The 15,748-nt window shown below is 30.9% G+C and overlaps 1 protein-coding gene across 5 annotated transcripts; it reads left to right on the top strand.

The window, feature by feature from the left end:
* The first annotated feature begins 130 nt into the window (after nt 1–130).
* Nucleotides 131–15,507, top strand: LOC119610474 (serine-rich adhesin for platelets). 5 transcript variants are annotated; one of them, XM_037965708.1, is made up of 9 exons: nt 131–464; nt 3,558–4,646; nt 4,710–5,768; nt 7,495–8,651; nt 8,714–9,105; nt 11,027–11,243; nt 11,308–11,517; nt 11,863–12,171; nt 14,123–15,507. In XM_037965708.1, exons 1-9 carry the CDS (start codon nt 440–442, stop codon nt 14,249–14,251), a joined length of 4,587 nt encoding a protein of 1,528 aa, XP_037821636.1. In that variant the 5' UTR covers nt 131–439; the 3' UTR covers nt 14,252–15,507. The 5 variants fall into 5 exon arrangements, with proteins under 5 accessions (XP_037821636.1, XP_037821635.1, XP_037821634.1 ...); XM_037965707.1 differs by having other exon boundaries at nt 132–464; nt 7,645–8,651; nt 11,620–12,171; XM_037965706.1 differs by having other exon boundaries at nt 134–464; nt 3,353–4,646; nt 11,620–12,171.
* The last annotated feature ends 241 nt before the right edge of the window (nt 15,508–15,748 follow it).

Raw genomic sequence — 15,748 nt, 5'->3', positions numbered from 1 at the left:
TTTCTATTTTCATTACTAAACATAAACAATGTACATATGCTACCATTTATGTACAACTCTGTACAATAAGTAGTGACATTAAAACTATTTAGTAGCAGTCAAAGTGTATTAATACGGTGGCCTTATAAGTTCAGTTGATTATTTTTATAAAACGATACATTTACAAAAACGATAGACAAATTTTGACATTAAGTGAGCTAATAACAAAAACAAGAGGCATATTTTGACAGCTGGGTAGTTGAATAACAAAAACAATTGCCAGTAGTTGTGGTATATTCACACCGTATTAATACACTTTAGTAGCAGCCTCTCTATAATATTGAAGAAAGAAAAAATTCTTTTAGTGCTTAACGTGTTGAAGAAAAATGTAAAATTTATTAAAATATTGCTTAAAATATTATTAAAAAAGTGCTTATAATTAAAATTAAATATATTTAACATGGATTTTCCACAACAAATTGAAGGTATAACAAAGTTTAAAAGGAAAATTTGTTAAATGAAAAGAAAACATAAATTTTTTCTTGCAAAAAAAAAATTTTTCCTTAGTAAAAATCAATTTCCATTTTGCTTTGTATATATGAAAATGAAAAAAAAGAGAAGAAAAAGTGGGTGGCAGGCAGGTTGCAATAGCAGAGTGTATACAAGCAACAACAAAAGCAAGCAAGTATTAACAAAAACAACAACAGAAATGTAAAGGAAAATACTTGTAAAGTGCATGCAGAAGTTAAAATCAAAGTAAAAATTTGTATGGAAAAAGTTGTAAGCAAGTGTTAAGGAGAAGGGGGGTTTTCAAAAAGGGGGGTTGTATTTTAAAAGGGGTGTTGTATGTGTTTTGTTTTTTTCTACTAATGTTCAATGGAGATTTTATAATATATAGAATAGAATAAATACTGTTTTACGACTAGAGGGGGAGAAGATTTTTGTTCTCGTTGTTGTTATATTATGTATTTTATTCTATTGTTTTTGTTTTAAATATTGTTCTTGTTTTTTTTTTGGCCGGTATTCCTGCCATTCTTTGTTAAGCTGAAAAAAAGTGTACATTCTGCGTTTATTGATTATTTTGAAAAAAAATGTTTTTTTCTTGAATTGCATTTAAAAAAGATAATTTTAACTAGCTTAAATGTTAAAAAAGTATTTAAATTTTCTTTAATTTATTTTTAGTGAGTAGTTTTTGTTTAATTGTTTAACAAATTTAGCTATGACGTGATTTTAGTTAAACAAAAACAAATTAAAGACAAAAACGCAATTTGTATTGTAAAATTGACTGTCATGACTAATAATGAAAGAAAGACAATAAGCTGACCGACCAATTGCAGGCAAAAAGAAGATTTTGTGTAGAAAATTCCGAGAATTGATGTTAAATTTGTAAAATGTTGAAATTTTGATAATGCGAAAACTTAACTAAAACGTAGTAACTACTTTAAATTTTACTTATTTTGAATAAAGTGTAATTTTGAAAAACTTAACGAAACTTTATTTTGTTTTTAGTATATTCCTCTACTAACTTATAAAGTTATATTCAAAACTGTAAAATTTTGAAGTACCTATTTTCGAGATTTATAAAACTTAACGAAACTTTATTTTCTAAACTAAACAGATTTGAAAACAAAATATATAGTAATTCAATATGCTAAACTTGTAAGTTAATAATTCAAACCCATAACATTTTTAGTTTTTTTTTTTTTGGTCATTTACAAAACTTAACGAAACTTTATTTTCCATACTAAAGGGATTTGTAAAGAGTTTTTATAAAATTCGTTTAGTATTCATTACCTTAAGTGTAAAACTGAAAATATTCTAATTTTTTGGACATTTTGAAAACTTAACGAAACTTTATTTTCTAAATCAGATAAATTTGAAAAATATTTTCATTAAATTCGTTTAGTATTCAAAAGCTAATATTCAAATCCATCATTTTGGATAAATTTTGGTCTTTTAAAAAACTTAACGAAACTTTAATTTCTAAACAAAGTAAATCTGAAAAATATTTTTAGTAAATTCGTTTATTATTCATAGGTTACTTTTTAAATCCATGACTTTTATTATATTTTGGAAATTTTTAAAACTTAACGAAACTTTATTTTCTAAACCCAAAGGATTTGAAAAATATTTTTACTAAAATCTTTTACTATTCATAGGCTAATATTGAAAACAATATTTTTTTTTAAATTTTTGGACTTTTAAAAAACTTAACGAAACTTTATTTTCTAAACCCAAAGGATTTGAAAAATATTTTTTGTAAATTCTTTTAGTATACATAAGCTAATATTTGATTTCATGAGTTTTTTTAATTTTTGGACTTTTAAAAAACTTAACGAAACTTTAATTTCTAAACTCAAAAGATTTGAAAAATATTTTTACGTAAATCGTTTAGTATTCATAGGCTAATATTGAAAAGCATAATTTTTTAAAATTTTTGGACTTTTAAAAAACTTAACGAAACTTTATTTTCTAAACCCAAAGGATTTGAAAAAATTTTTTATTAAAATCGTTTAGTATTCATAGGCTAATATTGAAAAGCACAATTTTTTTAAATTTTTAGAGTTTTAAAAAACTTAACGAAACATTATTTTCTAAACCCAAAGCATTTGAAAAATATTTTTCTTCAATTCTGTTAGTATTCATAGGCTACTATTAAAATCCATGTACTTTTTCATATTTTGGACTTTTAAAAAACTTAACGAAACATTATTTTCTAAATCCAAAGCATTTGAAAACTATTTTTTGTAAATTTGTTTAGTATTCAATAGTAAATATTTAAATTCGTGAGTTTTTTTGAAATTTTTTAGACATTTTAAAACTTAACGAAACTTTATTGTTTTAATTAAATACATTTTACAGACTTTATCACTTTTCTGGTGAACCCTATAAACCTTTTTCTACCTTTAATAATATAATTATAATTTGAAAGTGCGAATATTTTGTATTAATTAATCTTATCTAAATATGTTTGTTTATAAGTGTTTATGAATGAAGTGTTATCAGTCAATATATTTACAGATAATTAGCCATGAAATAGTTTAATTTTCTAATGTTATTATAAAAGATAATATTAGAACTTTTATTTCGAAGAATAATATTAACTTGATAGTGAGCAGAGTTTCACTTTGACACGACTTCGGGAAGAAACCTACTGCCACCTACTTCTTTTTTTAATTGCTTATCTTCTCTTTCATATTATTAGCAAAATGGATGAATGGAAAACTGTTGGTCCTTCGAGATGTCATATTAGTGATGTTTTGTTTATTTTATCCCGTTTTTATTTATGTTATTTCTTTATTTTGTTTTGTTTCTTTTTAATTTATTTGCAGAAATCCTGAAATTCTAATATTTTTAATGTTTATTTTTAAAGATAAGCATCAACATTTTAGCAACACACCAAACACCTACAAATAATCGGCTAAAAAAAGCACTCAAAATTACAAAAGAAACAAAAAACCCATCATTTCCTTTACATCCTTAAAAAAAGTTTTGTTTTGTATATAAAATTTCCCAAAGAAACCTTTTAGTATATAAAACTAGCTCCTCAACTACTACTTAACTTTCAATATACACAGAGACACTAGTGGAGAGACCACCCACGGCCTATGATGTTGTAATGGAGTCACCGCTTTATGCGGCTCAACAAACGGAACGTACGCAACAACGTTTGAATACGAAAACAACTACAGATACAATTAGTACTAATCTTAATTATGTAGATAAAATGTCTACCAGTATGAATAGTACTTTGGAAGACACCACACCCAGTGATTCGGGTGTACAAATGTTAGATTCGGAATCTAGTGAATTAATGGTGGAATCTATTAGTTCACAGACAGGCTTTGAGTTTGAGGAAGCTAAAGTGGCGGCTGCTAAATTGGAAAAATCTAAAGAGGCTTTATTGTTAAATGCCGCCGAGGAGACCACTGTTATGGATTCCAACTCGAATATAACCACGGTCTCGGCGGTACCCTCCACCGTGGTAGAGGAGGCCATGACTACTAGTCAAATGTCCACTTTTGATACTACCGAAAATATAGTATTTCGCCGTAAAGTACGCAAAAGTCCTAATATAGCTAAGGCACCCAAAAAACGAGTTTCATTCCATGAAGATATTTTGAAAAATACTCGCACCGATAACATACACATAGAGCATGGTTTTATAACCTATAAGGCGGGAGGTGTACGCAAAATGGCTCCTCTTGTGGGTCAGGCAGGTCGCTATTCCTGGTGTTCCGAAGGTGATAAGCAGCAGCCTACGGAAATATCGCATCATCAAGAGTCAGAAGATGGCGCTAATGAAGATGTAACCAAACGTAGACGGCGTGTGGTATATCGTAATGCCTGTTCAGATGTTTTAGACTATGGCAATTCGGATGTTTATGATATGAATGATAGTGCAGCCTTACAGTACGACAATTCGGGGGTATTTGAATACATGCCCAAAGAACTGAATGAGGACAAGACCGGCAAGTGTGAGGAAAAGCCGGAAAATAAACCAGAACTATATAAATGCTCTTGTTCCAGTTCGAATTCTAGTCTAGATTCCGATGAAAATGATAAAAATTCCAATACACAGCAACAGCAGCAACAATATGGTCAGGCTAAAAGCAGTTCCTGTGATTGTATAGGGGCAGCCAATAATGCCAATAATAATTTCATAGGCAAGTCATACTAACCTTTTAAAAACATGTGTAATTAATTATCTTTATTCCTACTACCAACAGGTGAAAATTGCTATTACTCTGAACCCAATATTGACATTAACGAAAGTCCTCCTCGCCAGAAATCTGTGTGGAATAAGGAAAAGAAACCCAAATCTAGTTGTTTGAAAAAATCCAAATGCCAAACCAATATTATACATGAACAAGATCTTACTACTAAAATGAAGAAATTTAATGTACACGATATGAATCAATTGCTCGATAATAGCAGTAAAATGATATTTGGTTCCTTGAAAAGTATATTCACTATGCCTTTGCCCGAAAGAGGAGTACCCGAGGGTTCTGAGGATCTACAATCTGTAATAGAATGTGTGGCTGAATTGGAACAACAAACTCCAGAACATAAAACCGCCACACAAGACTCGCAAGATTCACAGCAGCTCTCTGAATCGCCACCCCTTAAACAGAAACCTTTTCTCAGCAAAAGCCTAGATGGTTCCAAGCAACAGCAACCCATTAAGAAATTTGTGCACAATGTTGATGAGCAATTAAGACGCAAAAAAGAGGAGGACATCTATGCCCCTACCAGACAAAACAGTGATGAGAAAAATCAAAAAGATTCTACCACAACCACACCCCATCAACTGCAGCGGCAGCAAGAGTTCGATGCCACCGAACTTGATAACAACTCATCATCTTCTTCGCTCGCCACCTCTGCTGCCAATTCGGCCGCCACTTCAGCTTGTGAAACCTCAGAACGTACACCATTTCGCAATAAATTCATTATCAACTGTGAGAGCACTGTTTTCGAACATACTGGCGTTTCGTATTGCTATGAATCATCTTCGTTCAATGATCTCACCAATATGGAAGATTCTCAAGGCAGTATTGCTAGTTTAATTGAAAAAGATACACCCATTGCTCAACCAGAACCGGATCAATTACGTTCAGCGTTTATCTCTGCGCCCATAGCGAAGACATTTTCGAATTTCTTTCGCAGTTTCAAAGATGCTGGCAAAGAGAAACAACATCAACAGCAAACCTCACCTAAGAAGTTGTCTACTAAGAATCGTGCACAAGAGGAGGCTAAACAATTGCAACAGGCTACGGACAATTATTTTGGTAAGTTTAAGGAGGAGTTGGTGGTTGTAAGAGAAAGGGTTTCAAGTGGTAGATGTAATTTAGTGGAAACCGAAATTTGTTAAAACATTTTTTAATATAAAAGCTTCTTTAAAAGGTTTTCCCTGTATAAAAGCTTACATATATATAAAAGATTTTCATTAAAACACTTCTTTGAAGTGTTTCAGTAATTTTTTTTAAGCTTTTTCACAATAAAGCTTTTTTGTAAAAAAGCTTTTTCGCAATACAGCTTTTCCGCAATAAAGCTTTTAATCTTTTTTTAGATTTTCACTAAAAAACTTGTTGATACTTTTCAGTAATATCAAAATATTAGTTTACCCGAAAAGCTAAATTTAAAAGATTTTCACTAAAAACTTTTTTGAGCTTTTGATTAAAATTTTTTTTAAACTTTTTGCCTAAAAAGCTTTTTTAGGCTTTTTTCCTGACTAAAAATCTTTTTTAAGCTTTTTGACTAAAAAGCATTTTTAAGCTTTTACACTAAAAAGCACATTTATGCTTTTTCACTAAAAAGGTTTTGACTAAAAATCTCTTTTAAGCTTTTTGACTAAAAAATTTATCTAATAAAAAGCTTTTTTCACTAAAAACTTTTTTAAGCTTTTTTCGCTAAAAAAGTTTTTTAGGCTTTTGCATTAAAAAGGTTTTTGAAACTTTTTCACAAAAAAGTTTTTTTAATTTTCATTTTGGGACATTTTGACAAAAATGTTTTTTGAAATATTTTCATCAAAAAAGCTTGCTTAGGCTTTTTCGCAAAAAAAAAAATTGTTTAAGTTTTTTCACTACAGTGCATTTTAAGCTTTTTTACAAAAGAAAAGTTCTTTAATAAAAAGCTTTTTTCACTAAAAACTTTTTTAAGTTTTTTTCGCTAAAAATTTTTTTTTGGCTTTTGCATTAAAAGGTTTTTGAAGCTTTTTCAGTAAAAAGTTTTTTTTTTTTAATTTACATTAAAAAGCATTTTGGGACAAAAAACAAAAAAGCTTTTTGAAATATTTTCAGTAAAAAGCTTTATTTGAGCTTTTTCATCAAAAAGTTTTACACTAAAAAGGTTTTTTGAAAAAAACATTTTCAATAAAAAGCTTCTGAACATAACAATATAAAGCTTTCTAAAGCTTTTTTCGATATTAAGCTTTTTCAATAAAATTTTTCAACCTCTTTTAGCAATAATTTTTTTCAATTCAAAGCTTTCTAGAACTTTTTAAATTAGAAGTTTTTTTTTAAATTAAAAGCTTTAAAATGTATATTTCAATTAAAGCTCTGTAAGGATTTCTATTTTAAACTTTTCAACAAATTCTTTCTAAAGCATTTTCAATAAGAATTGTTTTAAAGCATTTCCAATAAAAAGTTCTTTTTAAGCATTTTCAATAAAAAGCTTTTCGATATAAAGTTTTCTAATAAAAAGCTTAGAAAAACCGTTTTAGATGCTTACAAAAAGTTTTGAATAATTTTTAAACTTGAAAGCTTTCTAAAAGCTTAAAATTACTTTAATATTTTGTAAAAGCTTCCAAATATTTGATTCGCAATCAAATAGAAAACAAAAATCGAATTTTTGAAAAGTTATATTAGAAATTCAAATTATATATGGATTAGTTCCATCTACCATTTGAAATCCCCCCGCCTTAAGAGATTCATTTGATCATTATTTATTTTTCAGAAATTTTGTTTACATTATAATTTTATTTTCTTTAATTTTCTCCTCTTTTCTCTCTCTCAGCTCTTAAAATGCCCAAAAAACCCAACAATATCCCCACACCTTTAGCCAATAGTACTCCAACAAAACTCTCTAAATTCCCCAACACAACATCATCATCCACCATATCTGAACTAACAACTAATACTAATACTTCCAATTCTAATACACAAGCGATGCTACAACATCAAAAGTCAAGCACTTCCTTAACCAGTGGCATAGCCAGCGGCAGTGGTGGTTCCTCCACGACAACACCAGCACAAAGAGAAAGTCTGGCCATCGGGGCTGATTATCGCACCAATCTGGACAAACAATCGCGACACTTGCCATCACCGCTGAAGAAACGTTTAAGTGGCAATGGCTCAAATCTCATACAACAACAGCAGCCGCCACGCTATGGCTGCAGTGTACCGCCAACAACTGATTACTCAGCACTAAGTCCTGATATCTACAACAATTATATGGGTGCTAGGGGTGGGTGTGGTCGTGATTCTAAGAGTACTATTTTAAGTGAAGAATTCGATGATATTCTGACCATAACCACTGATACGGAGCGCAATGAAAGTGATATTGTTATTGTGGACTATCACGATGTCAGCGACCGCCAGAGTGCGATGGCTGACTATAATAATCTCTTAAAACCACCATCACAGCCACCAGCCAAGACATCGCTTATCAATCGTTTCTTGCGCAACGTGACACAAAAGAAAATACTCGAATCCTCAATACGACGCAACAATTTCTTTGCGCACAAATTGAAAAACGAACAGAAACTGCTGACGGGCAATTTGTATGTTAAGGGCGCCAAGCCGCGCAATTTAGAATTAATCGATGATTTGAATGCAGAAATTGCCATGGAAATCGAAATGTCTGGCGTTAATTCTCCACGCAAAGAATTGACTAGTTTAGATGCCGATCTTCCAGGAGATTTGTCACGTTTCGAATTGGGCATAGGCGAAATATCGATAGATGTTTTTGCGGGTGTTCAATTGCACATTCTACGCGATGAGAGTGAACAATTGATGAAGGTTTTCAAATTGTACACGGGCTATAGTAAGGAGGGTTATATGACGCCTGTTTTGGTTCTATTAACTGATAAAACGTTGTATGTTACCGATTTGGTAAGAAATCGTTTATGCTCAAAATTTGTTTTGGCCTACAAGGACTTGGATGTTATATTGGTAATAAGGAGATTTAATGAGATTTTAGGAATTTTTTTTATTAACTTTTGTTTACTTTCCAGATGGGTCCTTATGGCAATACAGTGTTACTTTCGAATAATAATAGGGACATGCAGCAGGTGCTGTTGGCTGGCGGTCCTTATCCGGCAGCTGGTTTAGTGGCTAATTTGGAATTGTGTGCTAGACGCAGTGGTTCTACACTACCCGCAGTGGGTCAGCTTACATTGGATCATTTGGCCCCTTTGCAACATTTTGTTAGGGAAAATTCTTGTGTGGGCAAATCTGATACCTGGATGTATTATGCAGTCGTGAATGTACCCGGTTCTGCCATAAATGATCCTGGGGATCAAGAGCCTCTGGGTCCACATGCCAAAGGTTTCCTCATGCATCGACGCATTAAAGAGCATATGGGTAATTCCAAACATTCTTGGAATCCAGGATATTTTCTATTAAAGTAAGTTTTGCAAATAACAAATACTAATCGATAGTCTATTCTATAGTATAGTCTATAGTCTAGTCTATAGTCTAGTCTATAGTCTAGTCTATAGTCTAGTCTATAGCCTAGTCTATAGTCTAGTCTATAGTCTAGTCTATAGTCTAGTCTATAGTCTAGTCTATAGTCTAGTCTATAGTCTAGTCTATAGTCTAGTCTATAGTCTAGTCTATAGTCTAGTCTATAGTCTAGTCTATAGTCTAGTCTATAGTCTAGTCTATAGTCTAGTCTATAGTCTAGTCTATAGTCTAGTCTATAGTCTAGTCTATAGTCTTGTCTATAGTCTAGTCTATAGTCTAGTCTATAGTCTAGTCTATAGTCTAGTCTATAGTCTAGTCTATAGTCTAGTCTATAGTCTAGTCTATATTCTAATCTATAGTATTGTCTATAGACTAGTCTATAGTCTAGTCTATAGTCTAGTCTATAGTCTAGTCTATAGTCTAGTCTAGTCTAGTCTAGTCTATAGTCTAGTCTATAGTCTAGTCTATAGTCTAGTCTATAGTCTAGTCTATAGTCTAGTCTATAGTCTAGTCTATAGTCTAGTCTATAGTCTAGTCTATAGTCTAGTCTATAGTCTAGTCTATAGTCTAGTCTATAGTCTAGTCTATAGTCTAGTCTATAGTCTAGTCTATAGTCTAGTCTATAGTCTAGTCTATAGTCTAGTCTATAGTCTAGTCTATAGTCTAGTCTATAGTCTAGTCTATAGTCTAGTCTATAGTCTAGTCTATAGTCTAGTCTATAGTCTAGTCTATAGTCTAGTCTATAGTCTAGTCTATAGTCTAGTCTATAGTCTAGTCTGTCTATAGTCTAGTCTAAAGACTAGTCTATAGTCTAGTCTATAGTCTAGTCTATAGTCTAGTCTATAGTCTATAGTCTATAGTCTAGTCTAGTCTATAGTCTAGTCTATAGTCTAGTCTATAGTCTAGTCTATAGTCTAGTCTATAGTCTGGTCTATAGTCTAGTCTATAGTCTAGTCTATAGTCTAGTCTATAGTCTAGTCTATAGTCTGGTCTATAGTCTAGTCTATAGTCTAGTCTATAGTCTAGTCTATAGTCTAGTTTATAGTCTAGTCTATAGTCTAGTCTATAGTCTAGTCTAAAGTCTAGCCTATAGTCTAGTCTATAGTCTAGTCTATAGTCTAGTCTATAGTCTAGTCTATAGTCTAGTCTATAGTCTAGTCTATAGTCTAGTCTATAGTCTAGTCTATAGTCTAGTCTATAGTCTAGTCTATAGTCTGATCTATAGTCTAGTCTATAGTCTAGTCTATAGTCTAGTCTATAGTCTAGTCTATAGTCTGGTCTATAGTCTAGTCTAAAGTCTAGTCTATAGTCTAGTCTATAGTCTAGTTTATAGTCTAGTCTATAGTCTAGTCTATAGTCTAGTCTATAGTCTAGTCTATAGTCTAGTCTATAGTCTAGCCTATAGTCTAGTCTATAGTCTAGTCTATAGTCTAGTCTATAGTCTAGTCTATAGTCTAGTCTATAGTCTAGTCTATAGTCTAGTCTATAGTCCAGTCTATAGTCTAGTCAATAGTCTAGTCTATAGTCTAGTCTATAGTCTAGTCTATAGTCTAGTCTATAGTCTAGTCTATAGTCTAGTCTATAGTCTAGTCTATAGTCTAGTCTATAGTCTAGTCTATAGTCTAGTCTATAGTACAGTCTATAGTCTAGTCAATAGTCTAGTCTATAGTCTAGTCTATAGTCTAGTCTATAGTCTAGTCTATAGTCTAGTCTATAGTCTATAGTCTAGTCTATAGTCTAGTCTACAGTCTAGTCTATAGTCTAGTCTATAGTCTAGTCTATAGTCTAGTCTATAGTATAGTCTAGATTCTAGTTTATAGTACAGTCTAGTCTAACAATAATTTTCATTTTATTGATTTTAGAGCTGGAGTTCTGTACATGTTTAATGATTCCACACAAAAAATCCCCAGTTGGGCCATGGCTTTGGCCGAGTGTCAGGGTGCTAGAAGAGCGGTCAAAGCTCAAAGACCTCACTGTTTCGAAATAATGCTGAAAAATAAAATGCTTTTGCAGCTGGCTGCTCCCGATGAGTATGTGGCTTCCGAATGGTTACAGGCTTTGTTACAATCAGCCAGTGGGGTAGGTTACTTTGAAAGATACCAAAAAACTTAATTCTTTATATAATAAACAACTTAATTTCCAGCTTTTTGAAATGCAAGAAAAACACAAAACCTTGGGCTGTACCTTGGTGGTTACACAAAATCATTTAATAACTTTAAGAGAAGATTTCCTATCTCCTCTAAGAAAAATCAACCGAAAACCAGAACAAAATAATGAAATAGAAACTGCTGCAGGTGCATCAAACAAAACGGAAGACGACTTAAATCCTTATCAACAGGAAACTGGCAGCTTGGTAAGTTGAAAGTCGATAAATGTAGTTTGAAAACAATTTAGCTAATTCCTATGTATATTTGCTATCTCTATCTGTGTGTTATCCCCCGTCCCTCCTATATAGTTAAGTTCCGCCATGAGCACACCCACACGTAATACACAACGTTCATCGTCATCGGTAAATTCAACACCAACCAAACTGTCGCAACTATCACGTTCCACAACCACATGTCATACCACCTTAGCTACTACATCCTCGTTAGCTAGTAATGCTACACAATCCTCTGTATCCACAACCACCAATTCGAAACGTACTCAACCCACACACACCACCAACACCAATAATACCAATGATCTTCAACTGCAGCAGCAACAACAACAACAGCAGCAGCCCTCACAATCGTCATCCTCACCACCACCAACATCTTCGTCCCGCCTTTCGACCATGAGCAGTGTTTATGGTAAAAATTCCGGTTTAGAGATATTAACTTGTGCCGATATTAAAGAGATGACTGGCATTAAAATTCCCTCGCTTAACGAGACCTGGTGGTGTATTTTGGAATTTTCTTGTCAGGAGGTTCGTGAGTGTTCCGATGATTTGGTGATATTTTTTGCTAGCAGCACTGAAATGCAACGATTCTTAAGATTGTTGGAGAAACTATGGCAGGCTAAAAATGTAAGTATGATTTTTTTTTGGGATGAAAAGGTTTTCAAAGGGGAAAGGCTCGAAAACTACACTATAGACTAGAATTAAGACTAGACTATAGACTAGATTATAGACTAGACCATAGACTAGACTATAGACTAGACTATAGACTAGACTATAGACTAGACTAGACTAGACTATAGACTAGACTAGACTAGACTAGACTACTATAGACTAGACTATAGACTAGACTATAGACTATAGACTAGACTATAGACTAGACTATAGACTAGACTATAGACTAGACTATAGACTAGACTATAGACTAGACTATAGACTAGACTATAGACTAAACTATAGACTAGACTATAGACTACACTATAGACTTCACTATAGACTGGACCATAGACTGGACTATAGACTGGACTATAGACTAGACTATAGACTAGACTATAGACTAGACTATAGAATAGACTATAGACTAGACTATAGACTAGACTATAGACTAGACTATAGACTAGACTATAGACTAGACTATAGACTAGACTATAGACTAGACTATAGACTAGACTATAGACTAGACTATAGACTAGACTATAGACTAGACTATAGACTAGACTATAGACTAGACTATAGACTAGACTATAGACTAGACTATAGACTAGACTATAGACTAGACTATAGACTAGACTATAGACTAGACTATAGAATAGACTATAAACTAGACTATAGACTAGACTATAGACTAGACTATAGACTAGACTATGGACTAGACTAGACTATAGAATAGACTATAAACTAGACTATAGACTAGACTATAGACTAGACTATAGACTAGACTATAGACTAGACTATAGACTAGACTATAGACTAGACTATAGACTAGACTATAGACTAGACAATAGACTAGACTATAGACTAGACTATAGACTAGACTATAGACTAGACTATAGACTAGACTATAGACTAGACTATAGACTAGACTATAGACTAGACTATAGACTAGACTATAGACTAGACTATAGACTAGACTATAGACTAGACTATAGACTAGACTATAGAATAGACTATAACTAGACTAGACTAGACTATAGACTAGACTATAGACTAGACTATAGACTAGACTAGACTATAGACTAGACTATAGACTAGACTATAGACTAGACTATAGACTAGACTATAGACTAGACTATAGACTAGACTATAGACTAGACTATAGACTAGACTATAGACTAGACTATAGACTAGACTATAGACTAGACTATAGACTAGACTATAGACTAGACTATAGACTAGACTATAGACTAGACTATAGACTACACTATAGACTAGACTATAGACTAGACTATAGACTAGACTATAGACTAGACTATAGACTAGACTATAGACTAGACTATAGACTAGACTATAGACTAGACTATAGACTAGACTATAGACTAGACTATAGACTAGACTATAGACTAGACTATAGACTAGACTATAGACTAGACTATAGACTAGACTATAGACTAGACTATAGACTAGACTATAGACTAGACTATAGACTAGACTATAGACTAGACTATAGACTAGACTATAGACTAGACTATAGACTAGACTATAGACTAGACTATAGACTAGACTATTGACTAGACTATAGACTAGACTATAGACTAGACTATAGTTTAGACTATAGACTAGACTATAGATTAGACTATAGACTAGACTATAGATTAGACTATAGACTAGACTATAGACTAGACTAAAGACTAGACTATAGACTAGACTATAGACTAGACTATAGACTAGACTATAGACTAGACTATAGACTAGACTATAGACTAGACTGTAGACTAGACTGTACTACAGACTAGACTACAGACTAGACTATAGACTAGACTACACTAGTTTTGACTCTATAGTCTAGCGTATAGTATAGTCTGTAGATAAAATTATACAAATTTTATGAAAAATTTTAAAAATTTTATAATTTTCCTTTCAGAATGATCTATTTCCTATAACAGTCCTCGACGAAGATGATATTATTGCTGAGCAGTGTACTATGTTATATATGGATATTAATCGTTCATGGGAACCTCTACTATCGGCTGCTTTAGGCTATCCCCTATAAATTTGCTTGTTACAAACAAAAAATTAAAAAAAAAAAAATATTTAAAAACAAACAAATATTTTTGCAATAATATTAACAAACAAACAATAAGATAAACTCAAATACTAAAAAATAACAACAACAAAATATTTATACCAGCAAACAAATTTATATTCAAAAAATGAAAGCTTGACAAATATTTTACTCTCAACTAAAAAAATTACTTCTTAAAATACAAAAACTTATTAAACAAAATACAATAAGGAGAAAGAAAGTCAAAGTGAAGTAAGAAACGAAAATATTTGGCAAAAGTAAACAAACATCAGGATTTATAAAATTAACAATTAAAAAATAAATACATACATACATATTCTAATGAAAATTATTTAAATCAAAATACGAAAACATTTATACAACAAGTTATAAAGTAACAAAGTTATAAACATTTTTCTTAATTTTTTTTATTAAGGTTCTATTGTAAAGTTTATACTATTTTTGTTTGTTCTTTAAACATTTCATTCTACAAATGGTGATTTAATGTTATTTTTTTGCTTTAATTTTGATAATTTAAAAATGTGATATTTTTTTTTCAAATAATTTTGAAATTTATTAAATATATTTTCTTTAATTAAGGTATTTTTGTGTAATGGTAGTAGTGTATATAAATATGAAATGAAACAATTGTAGTTAAATGTGAAAGCTAAAGAATTTTAAATATTTTTTTTTAAAATAATTTTATTTTTATTATATTTTTTTATGTTTTTGTTTAATTTTAATTTAATTATCTCAACATTCTCATAAATGTCTGGTACATATTAGTTTATGTCAGGGTATTCCATTTTTTTCGCTCTTTGAAAATATAAAACACAAGATTTCAGAATAAAATTCTGTTTTTCTCATCTCATATATATTTTTTTTATAAAATAATAAAAAATATCCAGCACAAATAAAGGTTTTTTTTCTTTAAACATTTATCATAGTTTGCCAAATTGTTTATAAATATTAAGTTTATAGTTTAAAACAAAATTATGTTTTATTAAGATACTCTTTTCTCTACCCCACCCCCCCCTAAAAGCAATTGTTAATATTGAACAAAGCCTCCCAATTTCTATTTAAATTAAACTTAGTTTAGTGTAAACTATTTACAATTTCATTTGCTTTAATTAATTGCTTTCTTATTACAAAAATATTAAAATTATTAATAAAAAAACCTGCCTTATTGTGTTATAATTTTCTCTTTAAAAAAAAAATTAATAAAATTTAAAATCTATACTGTGCTTTTTATAATTGTTGTTTTATTTTTCATTTGTCCCTCTTTTAGTCAAACTCTAAACTCATATTACAATTTTTTTGTCTTAATAATCTTTCAAGATAAAATAATATAAACAAATGAAAAAATTTAAATATTAATCTTTATTAAAACAACAAAAATATATTATTATAATCAATAAAGGTAAAGAAATAAATACAAAAACAAAAGTGATTGTACTACATAAATAAAAATATACTTAATTTAAT

Source organism: Lucilia sericata, unplaced genomic scaffold, assembly GCF_015586225.1.
Source record: "Lucilia sericata isolate MDLA Ls3-8-SP2 unplaced genomic scaffold, ASM1558622v1 Contig001207F_arrow, whole genome shotgun sequence".
In the NCBI taxonomy this organism is placed as follows: Eukaryota; Metazoa; Arthropoda; class Insecta; order Diptera; family Calliphoridae; genus Lucilia; species Lucilia sericata.
This window is presented reverse-complemented; position numbering and strand designations above follow the sequence as displayed.